The 12,741-nt window shown below is 34.8% G+C and overlaps 1 protein-coding gene across 2 annotated transcripts; it reads right to left on the minus strand.

The window, feature by feature from the left end:
* Positions 1 to 493: 493 nt before the first annotated feature.
* LOC130220425 (ras-related protein Rap-1A-like) lies at positions 494 to 12,529 on the minus strand. 2 transcript variants are annotated; one of them, XM_056452714.1, is made up of 7 exons: positions 12,440 to 12,529; positions 10,170 to 10,260; positions 9,448 to 9,516; positions 9,292 to 9,348; positions 4,420 to 4,560; positions 742 to 885; positions 494 to 632 (listed from the first exon to the last, which is right to left on the minus strand). In XM_056452714.1, the coding sequence occupies exons 2-7, from the start codon at positions 10,224 to 10,226 to the stop codon at positions 543 to 545; spliced, it is 558 nt and encodes a 185-aa protein (XP_056308689.1). In that variant the 5' UTR covers positions 10,227 to 10,260; positions 12,440 to 12,529; the 3' UTR covers positions 494 to 542. The 2 variants fall into 2 exon arrangements, with proteins under 2 accessions (XP_056308689.1, XP_056308690.1); XM_056452715.1 differs by lacking the exon at positions 12,440 to 12,529 and adding an exon at positions 9,840 to 9,875 and having other exon boundaries at positions 10,170 to 10,238.
* Between the last annotated feature and the right edge of the window lie 212 nt (positions 12,530 to 12,741).

Below are 12,741 nucleotides of genomic sequence, written 5' to 3' on the forward strand. Positions count from 1 at the left end.
TATCCGTCAATCCCCTGTAAACAGCCACAGTCTTCACCAGCGATGCAGTGTCTCTCTCCCCTTTCCGTGCATTCTACATCTCAAACCGCTAAACTGATTAACAGTATTTACACAGCAGAGGCACAGCGCGTGCTATTAGAAACGTGAAGCTTTTCCTGGTGACGTGGAGCCAATCCGCAAATCACAGCACATTATGTTAGCTGACCAATCTTGTACAATCTTTACCAATCTAGAGGGCGGGCCTTTTCGGAAGAACTAAGAAATATGACAGTCGTTTTCATGTTAGCCAAGTAGCAGTATATGGTCAAAGATATATGAACAAATGACGTAATTTTTTTCATGAGCACACATTGCTTTAAATCTTATAAACACAATTTAGCCTTAAAAATACACCCTGGACCACCCCTTTAAAGAAGCATCATTAGCTTTATGATTTCTGAATAAAGATTTAATTATTTGTTCTATGCAATACATCAATTCATAATGTAGGTGGGAGTCGAAAAAAAAAACAAGTCAGACCTTACTCAGAGCAGACGCTAGCACTACAGGAGGACACAATTGGACTTCTTTTTTGCTTTCTTCTTTTCCACTGGTGTTTTCCTGTTAATTTGTCTGACCAAGTCATAAAAGATCTGCAATGTGTGTGAAAATATTAACAAAGACGCAATATAAACATGACAAATGACTGGAATATGTTTTGAATGGTGAGCATCAATCAAACAGATATTATTACTTGCTTACATCAAGGACGTTGATTTTTGATTTGGCTGAAGACTCTAAAAAGGCACAGTTGTTCCATTGTCGGGCTAGATTTTGCCCCTGTTCATTCCCCACCACTCTTTCATCCTCCAGATCACATTTATTGCCAACTAGGATCATTGGCACCTACGTTGGAGAGAAAAAAACAAGTTACAAGATAGCAAATGTGTAAATCCATCATTTCACCAAGAAGCCAAAGTAGATAAGCAGCGTTTTTGAACAAATTGTAGTTCTGTGACATTAAGTTTCTCAGTCTGACCAAATGTTACATCACCTTTATTATGAATCCACAACAGAACAACTTTTACATTGAATATACCCGTCATTGGTTCTGTAATGAGAAGTTCATCTCCACCACATAAGTTCATAGAGAGCAGCATTTTCTACACAAAGCCATAGTTCATTGATAAGCAAGGCAAAATGTTACATCTGAAATAATCATGCAATACTTAAATATCAATTATTAATCATTTTGTGATACTGACAGCAGTTGGCGTAGCTTTGTAATTAATGCTGAAAATGTTATGCCTAAAAGAACATGGAAATAACAATGTTTTTACTCAAAAGTCACTTCATGTGTTTGAAATAAGTGCTTCTCTTAAATGATATGGCTTCTTACAGATTAATACACGCAACACATTTCATTGTATTCTAAACAGTGACAAAGGCATTGCATAACTACATACTTCATTATCAAAAAAAAAATTAATACAAGGTTCCCACAAGGTCCCACATTTTGTTTTCTATTTGTATAAATGACTCTGGAAAGAACATTCAAGCAAAAAACACTTTTATGCTGATGATACTGTTACTTATACACTTGCTCCATCTATAACAAAAGAGTTTGAGAGTGAAAGAGTTTGAGATTTCAGTTCAGTCACTTGAAGATGATCTGGTTAGTTTAAAATTAGTTTTAAATTCACAGAAAACAAAAGTTTTTTTTTTTTTTTCAAAAGCTCAGGCACAAGTATTTGATAATGTTAGTATTTTTACATCTGATGGAAAAACAACTGAAAGAGTACCTTCTTAGAATACCTTCTCAAGAGTACTTGGGGTATCTGGATTGATGATAAGCTTTTATTTAAATGTACACATTGCTAACCTGATTAGGAAGCTGAAACTTGGCTTATATTTTAGAAATAAATCTAATTTAACATTTAATGCTAAAAAGAAACTTGTTAAAGCTACTTCAAATTGTGCTTGATTATGGGGATATACACTCACCGGCCACTTTATTAGGTATACCTGTCAAACTGCTCGTTAATGCAAATTTCTATTTGGCCAATCACATGGCAGCATTTTAATGCATTTAGGTTCAAACAGAGCATCAGAATGTGGTAGAAAGGTGACTTAAGTGACTTTGAGAGTGGCATGGTTGTTGGTGCCAGACGGGCTGGTCTGAGTATTTCAGAAACAGCTGATCTACTGGGATTTTCACACACAACCATCTCTAGGGTTTACAGAGAATAGTCTGAAAAAGAGAAAATATCCAGTGAGCGGCAGTTCTGTGGGCACAAATGTCTTGTTGATGCCAGAGGAGAATGGCCAAACTAGTTCGAGCTGATAGAAAGGCAAAAGTAACTCCAATAACCACTTGTTACAACCAGGTATGCAGAAGAGCATCTCTAAACGCACAACACGTCGAATCTTGAGGCAGATAGACTACAGCAGCAGAAGATCACAGCAAGTTCCACTCCTGTCAGCTAAGAACAGGAAACTGAGGCTACAATTCGCACAGGCTCACCAAAATCAGACAATAGAAGATTGGAAAAACGTTGCCTGGTCTGATGAGTCTTGACTTCTGCTGCATCATTTAGATGGTAGGGTCAGAATTTGACGTCAACAACATGAAAGCATGGATCCATCCTGCCGTGTATCAATGGTTTAGGCTGGTGGTGTAATAGTGTGGGGAATATATTTGTGGCACACTTTGAGCTCATTAGTACCAATTGAGCATGGTGTCAACGTGACAGCCTACCTGAGTATTGTTGCTGACCATATCCATCCCTTTATGACCACAGTGTACCATTCCTCTGATGGCTACTTCCAGCAGATACTTATGGCATGCTTTGCCATAAAGCGTCTCAAGCTGGTTTCTTGAACATAACAATGGGTTCACTGTACTCAAATGGCCTCCACAGTCCCCAGACCTCCATCCAATAGAGCACTTCTGGGATGTGGTGGAACGGGAGATTAGCATCATAGATGTCCAGCCGACAAATCCGCAGTAATTGCATGATCCGTGCAATTGCAATCCGTGATAAAGTGGTCGATGAGTGCATTATGCATGTATGCGGCATCTTCTATTGTAGATTGTACAGAACTGGGAAAAACTGTATTTTCTTATTGTACAACTGGCCGTGGAATAATTTGCAATACGACTAAAAATGTGTATTTTGGTAAATTTAAAGGCATTACAAAAAGAGTGGTATTTGAAGCATGTGATTGTTTTTGTTGCGAGGACTGTTGAAATGTTGTTATTTGGTGTTTATGCATTTTAAAATTGTTGTACTGTATGGCTGTTATCTTAGCCAGTTTTCTCTTGTAAAAGAGATTTGAAATCTCAAGGAGACTTCCTGGTTAAATAATAGTGAAAAAAAATTATAATTTTAAAAAGTTAATGTTAATTTGAATAGTTTATTAATTATATACTTACGCATTATGATTAAAAAAATAAAACACCAAATACTCTTGAATAACTAGTTTGTAAAAAAATGCCATGATTAATTTCGTAATGAAAAAGGAATCATTCAAGAATACAGCATTTGTAGATGTAGTGATAAACTGCTTACTAATGAATTAACTATCTGCTTATGCTTATACATGATGAAAAAAAAGATTCATAGCATGTAGTTATTACAAAGGTGTAGCTATACATATTTTTTAAAAGGTAATAAACATCTAGCCTTTTTGCAGTTGGGATTGTTTCATATGCACATGGTATTTAAATAGTTTATACAACACTTCAGTAAATAATACTTAACACGATTAAGCACATTTTTTAAAAGATTTTTGTGCTGTTTTTGTAGTGTTTTCTCAACAAATAATAATACCATAAAAAGCATCAGATTGTTTTATTTTTTGGAAAATGGGACACACATTAAGGCCCAATCCCAATTCTACCCCTTAGCCCTTTCCCTTACCCCTGCACGATTTGCACGTTCCCGTAAGGGGGTAAGGGTGTCCCAATTTTGAAATAAAGCAATGTTTAACCAAAATTGCGTGTTAATAAATTTATGAGAATGCAAAATGTGTTTTTTTGAAGTAGCAAAATTTTACCACGTGTTGCCACCTCAATCTCATTTAGAGTTTTGATTTCATAATTAATATAATATTTGCAACATATAACACAATTCTGCTTGGTGGCACAAGCCATTATATTAGAAATATATTCTAAAAATCTTTGGTTTCTAAATGTTACTGCCATTTTTAGAGAGCGAGAGAGGTAATGGCACTTTTACCACGGTGTAAGCAGCTATCAGGTGCATTTGCTTTATAAGTATAGAAATTCTTTAGTACAGATAACATTAAAGTAAATATTAAATATTAAAGTAAATAAGTAAAATATTAAAGTAGATGTTAAATATTGTGAAGTGCATCTCTGTATATGGATCCATACAATAACATCCAATCAAATTGACTTTGTCCTCTCACACTTACATCTTCTGTATCCTTTACTCGTAGGATCTGCTCTCGTAAGTCCTGCAGGTCATTGAATGTAGACTGGGCTGTAATTGAGTACACGAGAGCAAAGCCCTGACCGTTCTTCATGTACAGATCCCTCATGGCTGTGAACTGCTCCTGGAAAGAAAACATGAAAAAAAATAAAATAAAATAAATATCCAAGATGATTTTTTATACCCCCAAGGAAAATTATGAATGTGAGCATAATTAATCATGATAATTTATTTTAGAATTGTCCTATGGCCTATTGCTGTGCATAACTTTAGTTTTACCAGTTATAGAAATACTTTTTTTATTGAAATATCTCTTCTATAAGCCAGAGACATCGAAATACCACAAAGAAGTGTCATTTGCCACTATGATGCAATGTCTTACATTATTTGGAGGCTTTTTCCAGTAACTATTAAAGCATGAGACTCAACATCGCATCAGGCAATTACCAAGAATGTGAAAGACTAGTCAATTAAACAATACTGCTGCTAAATATTTAGATGGGAACTGAAGTTGTGCGTAGACTCTGATTCTCATAATCAATCCTGCTTTTCAGACTAAGTCGGACACGTCATTTGCCGAAAGCAGGATGGGGACGCACAGAGCATTTGCTAAAAGAGTTTGTTTTCCCGCAAAGAGTTAGAGGCATCAAATTTCAAGGCTCCTCAGACTGTCATTGGTACCAACAGACCTCAAATGATGTTCACACTGTGAAATAACATTGCATTAAATGTCATGTATATAGCCTATTATAGATTTCATATAAATAAAACTAGTTGTCAGTTCTTAAATCAATACATCTGACAAAAGCAAGGTTACCACAAAAACGAGAAAGTCTATCAAAATGTCAGCAAATTTTAAGAGCAAAACTTCACCAGTGGTGGTGACCAGATAAGGGCTTCTACGGCAAGTGCGTTCTGACAGTCTGCCTCTGAGTGTTTCACACACGAGAGGAAAACATGGTAAATGCAAAACATGTGATTGGATTGTTATTTTTTTTTTCCTTTATTGTTCATGATGAACTTCACAAAGCATTATTTGTTGCACATCTGCTTTATGTCTTATCTTTTGAATTCTGTCCAAGTAATTTTTTTATGCGTTTAATAATGAGTATTTCTTTAGTAAAATTGCATTTGTGACTTTTTATAAAAAGCATCCTGTTACAAAATTGCACCATTATTTTATGACCGTGTTTATTAAGAAATCAAGACATACATAAAGAAGCGCACATATAAACCTAAGTAATTTATGCAATGTAATAGTTATTGTCCTATCAGTCTTTTGTGTGTAGATTATAAAATATTAATAACTATGTTGGCGAATCGTATCCAAAATTGTATAAAAATTAAAAAATAAAACCAGATCAAACTGGATTTATTCAAAACTAACATGGAACCAATAATGTAAAAAAAGGCATTAAATTTACAATCAATAGCAGTAAAAGGTAAAAAGAATGCAATGCTTTCAGTCTTGATGCTGAGAAAGCATTCAATAGAGTTGATTGGATATTTTTAGAAAACGCTGATAGAAATGAGTTTTGGAGAAAAATTTGTTGAGCGGATCAATATGTTATATAAAGAATCAAAATCCAGAATAAGGGTGAACGGTCAGTGTTCCAAATTCTTTGGGGTAGAAAAAGGAGTCTAGAAATCTGGAAATCTAATAAAACAAATAAAAAATGATTTTAAAAGATGGGAGCTTCTTCCTAAAAAAAGCTAAAAAAAACAGGTCTTCCATTTATACAAAAGATTAGTAACTAATACTGTACAAAATACAAATCACATTAAAGGAAAATGGGAACTATAACTAAATACCATAATTGAGGATGAGGCCTGGATTGAGTTATGTGAAGGATGTCAAAGGAAATAAAAAGTCAATTATGGAAAGAATTTGATTGGAAAGTAAAAATGAGGTACTTTAATACTCCCTTTGTAATTTCTATACATGTAAAAGGACCATCTGTTGCTTTGTGTTGGAGAAAATGTGGTAAAATTGAAGATCATACCCACATTTTTTTGGGACTGTCCTAAAATTCAAGAATTTTGGAAAAACATCAAAGAAATAGATATGATATTAGATATAGAAATACCCCTCGATTCAGTTATGTGCTTACTGGGAGCACTGTCCAAAGAAATGTTTAATAAAGAAACAAGACTTGTCCTAAGGATATTATTACTGGTTGCAAAAAGAAATATGATAGCTCTCCATTGGATGTATGAAGGTTCTCCAAAGGTGGCTCAGTGGATTCAGAGATTTAAACAGGTCTATATAATGGAAAAAATGACTGCATGTCTACAAATGAAGACTGATATTTTTCTGAAGGGGTGGAAAAGATTTATGACATATTTAGATATGTATATTTAGAGGTTACTTAACCTATCACCACTGTAATTTGAGGTAACTACAATGTAACACAATGAAACTTGATGTACAAATGTATCCCCTAAAAAAGTAATTATGATGGTAGTACCTTTTATTTATTTATTTATTTATTTTTATAATTTCATTATAATTTCATTATTATTTTATGTATTCCCTCATCTGTAAGGGGTTAAATTGTTGGGGAAAAGGTTGTTCTAAAAAAAATATATTGGAAAATCCTAAATAAAAAGTTTCAAAAAAATAAACCCCAAGTAATTTAATTCAAAAACACAACCTGCTCTAGAGAATCTGATGAGCATAAACTGCTATGACTACTTACCCTTCAAACGTGAGTTTATCGGTTTACATAAGCTATCACTAAACTTATCACTAAAGTTTTGCTAAGTTGTAGCAATACACTTTAATTTACTTAAATTGTTCCTGTGTTCATGAAATATTTGATTATACTTCATGTAATGTTTAATGCATTTAATATAGGTCCACCTTGCAATTTCTAATCGTATAGGGATAAAATAAAAATTGTCTTTATTTTAGCTAAGGTCTACTAAAATATGAGTCAGTGTTTTTTTTATTTCCTCATATTGCGATATAATATTGATATCATCTGGACAGTAGAAAATATTATAACATATGTAGTTACAAATTTTAGCTCTGTGTAATGTAAATGTTAAAGGTGCAAAGAAGACAAACTCTAAATTAGATTGGATTGAGTTTGGTGTTTTTTTATTTAACAAATCCATTATTTCATTGAAAGCTGGCACAAATTATTTAAAATTCAATGTAAAGGCATGGTAGCTTAATTTTTCAACATAATGAATTACCCAGATAATCTAACAAAATATTTTTCATGACAAGACTTTTAACACCTTCCCCGACATTGAGACGACAACTCATCTTCCCTGCCATCGACAAATTATCATCACAATCTGTGTTGAAGGTATATTACAGTAGTGGAAGCCCTAATGCATGTCCTGAGTGAGGCACAGCACATCTGTTTGTCCTGACAGCAAAATACATCCCCTGGCAAAAAAAGTATCAAATCGACACTCTTAGATGTTCAATCAAATGTTAAATTGTGTAGAAAAAAAGCAGCATATACATGCCACAAAAATATTTCAAAATCCAACCTTCTGGCTGAATGAAACACACTGTAGTCAATTACAACTGTTTATAAAAATCAAACAGAGGAAAAAAATATGGAATGTTTATTTTGTAGATATCTGACCAACAAAAATAAATAAATCCTGGTTGCTAGGGTTTGCTGTTAATAGGTTGGTTTTCCTTGTTTTTTGTTTTTTTTTTTGTCTGTTTTTCAGATAAGAAACGGATAAGCAATTTCAAATTTTAGTTTGTGATTTATTTTTTGTTTTTTTAAAGGAGCACTGTTTTAATGAATTAAATTGTTCTCTGATATCTACATTATAGGTTTATGGCTTCGGTAAGTTAAAAAAAAAATCCAGAAATGGTTATCTATGATCATTTATTACTCCATAATATACTCCTAGAATCAAATGGTACATAATTGACCATATATGGATGGTGAATATGAATACCGAAAACAAGGAGGCAACCATTTCAATCAAACTTACAGATTGTGATCTGGAGGAAGAAACTGGTTCTTATGAACTGTGTAATTTACTGACAAAGTCTGATACAGTCTTTGTCAAACAGTCAAATGGCCAGAAAATCCTGCGTTGCAGGGTAGGTTATTGTATTAATAATCAGAAAAATGACAGGAACAAACACAGCACAAGGTATACTGTGGTTTTGTTGTGAAAATGAACTTTAACCATTTATTCCCCACAGCCGCATCTCATCTCTTAATGATCATAATCTTCGCGTCATGATCAATCCCACATCTGCACTCTGCTAGTGTTTGAATATCTGCAAACATATTATGGTATTTTAAGCTTTAGAGGTTAAAAACTTACATAAAGCAACTTTAATGTTCACAAAGCATCTTCAGCGAGGGAGTGAAGAGTTCTCATCAGCTTCACCATTAAGTGATATTTTAAACTGTACGTGCTGTGGTGATAACTTAATTCACATCAACAATAGCAGATAAATTGTTGATAAAACATCAGACATTGTTATGTATGCAATCTTTTTTCATTTTCTATTTCCAATTGGTGCTGCACCATTTAGCGTTGTTGGCCCTTCACTGGCTGCTTATTTTTCAAACTACAGGCAAGGCCATGGATCAAAAAGAAAACACATTGCATTAATAGTGCATTAATAAAATTAGTGCTGATAAAATGAATGTGTTAACGTTAACAGCCCCAATATACAGTATATCTGAATGCAGCTGATAAACGAACTAACTAAAAATAAATAAACAGAAATTAAAACAAATTTAAACCATACCAATGTTTTCCCCCCAAACATAATGAAGAAAACTGCAGTATGGTGCCAGCTAATCCTGGATAAGCCCACCAAATACAAAAGTGTGAAATCAGGGAGGTGGACAGCACTTACTGTTCCTGCTGTGTCCAGGATTTCCAACATGCACTGCTGGCTATCAACTTCAACTTGCTGCATGATAAGAGAAGGGGAAAAATAAAACATAGATAACCCTCCATTGCCTACTAAGGTAATAAACAAAATCTCATGAGATAGGTACAGTATTGCTACCTTTCTGTAGGAGTCTTCAATTGTAGGGTCATACTTCTCCACAAATATCCCCTGGACAAACTGGACTGTCTGCAATAAAAATAAGTCAGAGAATGCTTCATGCTGACCTGCTAAACAGTCCCAGAGAGATTTTTTAAAAACTATTATAATCTCCTCTTCAAGAAGTACAGGACCTAAATCGGTCTGTGGATTATAATGAAATTCTATGTCAAATTTTAGGGATGCATGATATATTGGCAGCCATATCTTTATCAGCCGATAAAAGCTATTTTAAATGTTATTGTTATCAGTTTGATGTCAAAATTAGGCCGATAGGTTACATAATTGTACAGAACTGCCTGCCTCACGCATGCATGAGTTGAACTTGTTCAGAATTGTCCAGTGCAGCTTACCTCACGTTTTCCTTCATCAGGAAAATCAGTCGTTTACTGTATAAAAATATAACATTTAGAAATATTCATATTTATTGGCTATAGTAAATCGGTTATCAATTATTGATATCAGCAAAAAAAAAATCCATATCAGTGCATCCCTTATATCCGGCATATATCGTGATCATTTTTGCTGCCCAGCCCTACCTTAGCGATAGACATAATACAAAAAAATTAGACATTTGGTACATGGGCATGTAATGGTCATTATTGTGGATCATCATATTGCTTGCCCAATCAGTCTAGGTGCTTTGAAATTTGGTGAGGAGGAGCATTGTACACTGCACTTACCAAAGCTGACTTGCCCACACCACCAGAGCCCAACACCACAAGCTTGTATTCACGCATGACAGGGTCTCTTTACCAGCCTCCGCCTGCAGTGCTGTAAAATAAAGACATGACCATAAGACTGAGTGGGTCTCTGCATATAGATATGACTTAATTTGTGCATAGTAGATAGCGCCTTGGTTAGTAGCCCTAAGGTTGGGGGATATTACAAGCATGAACTCTTAAAAAGCAAAGCAGCTCTGATAAACAATTCATTTATAAAACACATTTTATGAATTTAGGCTACTGAAGAATAAACAGAACATGTAACGCCACACCAGCAGAGGAAGCCCTAGCCCGACTATTGACTCAGCTCCACTCCCTCTGCAGTCACTTCCTGTTTATGCTGTATTTCAGTGAGTGCTCAGGCCAAGCTTGCTTGCGAAGTATTGCCAGTATATCTGCCTTACCAAGCGTTCTAAGAGACTTTCATGACTGCCTGCCTGTGTACGACCTTTCCTGTTTTGATCTAGTACATTATCTGTCTTTGCTCTTTTGCTTTGTTTTGGACTGCTTATTGTTGCCTTGAACTTTTGCCTGCCTTCTGACCACGTCTTCTGGATTTGCCCATGTATCTTGATCTGTTTTGGACTGATTATTGTTGCACTGATCGTCTGCCTGAATTACTACTATGTCTCCTAGAATTGCCAGTGTTTGTTGTTTGGTTTGGACTGCTTACATGTAGCCGACTCTCTGCTTGTTTACCCGTTGATGTCTCTGTCTAATCCCATTAATAAGCTTCTGCATATGGATTACAGATCCTTGCATAATGATCAGAGCAAAATAAGCCAAGCATTATATATATATATATATATATATATATATATATATATATATATATATATATATATATATATATATATATATATATATATATATATATATATATATATATATATATATATATAAATAAAAGAAGAGCAGATTTTACCCTGTGCCCCGTAGTTTTTTATGAGCCAGTCTGAAGCGCGAGCGGTTTCGCTTTCTTGCATGCGCTCACCACATGTCTATATTTGAAAAAAACTTCTTGAGCTGATGATAATAATGTGCGCTTGATTATTGACGTGCTTTTGAAACCTGATCCTGTCAGAAACTGACAGTGTTTCACGCGAAAGAGTGACACGCGAAAAAACAAAGGAGAAGCCGGAAAAAAGGAGCACATTATTTTTTTCAGCAAACGTGAACAAACTGTCATGTTTAACTATTATCTTCACTTTTTAGACTATTAAGAACTCTGAATGATGGAATTATTTTGTAACAAGAGGCTACACGTGCTGCTGAAAATTAAAGACATAGACACAGAGGTTTGCACTGACTGTGGGCTATATTTTGTGTTGTTTTTGAACCTAAATAAGAACTAAATATATGCTGTGTGTAGGTTTTCTGTAACTGATAACATATCGCAGACTGTAAGGGTCTGTATGTGTTCATATATGTTATAGATATAGATAGATACATATTTGTATATTTTATAGAATTACAGATGTTACAGTAGGCTATTTCATTGATCTGCAGTTATAATCAACTCATGTTCATAGAAAAGTTAGTAATACATTTATACAGAAGTATTTATGTGTATAAAGCATCTGTTTTGTGAGAAGTGCTTCTCATATGATATATGTGAATGACCCGTATAGCTTTACTTTAGACATTTTTCTCGAGCGAAAATGACGTTGACTGAAACTTTGTCGTACACCACACTCACCAAGAGTACCATTGGTACCCTTTTAGCAGTAGAAACGCAAACCTGATGAAGGTGACCCGTACTGAACCAGTCAGTGGAAACGAGACATTTAATATTTTAGGCAAAGTAGTTAAAGTTTCCATAACTAATGATAGATCAAACTTATCCACCTGCGACCCACCTATAATTGGGCTAAATATCTTTTGCAACCTATTTTTTGATAACCAGACCCGACGATACTACAGATCTGTGCCAATATGCAATGTCATGGACACGCGTCTCACAGCGCAAAGCAGAACTTATCCTTTAAATGTCCATGCTTAATCGGTCAATAAGGTCTATCGATTAAATGGGTTATCGATGATCAATTGATCAGAGTAATCGTTAGCATCACTAGTGACAATATGATTGTCAGGGTTTAGGGTTGGGAATGAGCGAAGACTCAATTGCAGAACTAAATGCTTTTTATTAATATTAAAATAAAACAAAAGGGCAACAAAACAACCCAGAGGGGGAAAAAACATTAAAAAAAAGGCAAAACTTGACTGGCCTGGACTAGGCTGGGCAGGAAAGACAGGAACAAGGGAAGCATCGACGATAAGGAACTGCGACGAACTGGCACAGGACAGCAGACATGGGGAAGCTTTAAAGGAGAACAAATTAGGAAACAGGTGAATGGAATAAATTAATTACAAGATAACAAGGTGGGAGGGACTAGACAATTGACAGGAGAGCACATGGTACAAAGAGATAACACACAAGCTATATTACAATGAGAGCACTGATAAACAGAGCACTCATTTGTGTTCACACAAAACAACACATAGCTGCTTGTAAACCAGCCACATGATA

Source organism: Danio aesculapii, unplaced genomic scaffold (assembly GCF_903798145.1).
Source record: "Danio aesculapii unplaced genomic scaffold, fDanAes4.1, whole genome shotgun sequence".
Lineage (NCBI taxonomy): Eukaryota > Metazoa > Chordata > Actinopteri > Cypriniformes > Danionidae > Danio > Danio aesculapii.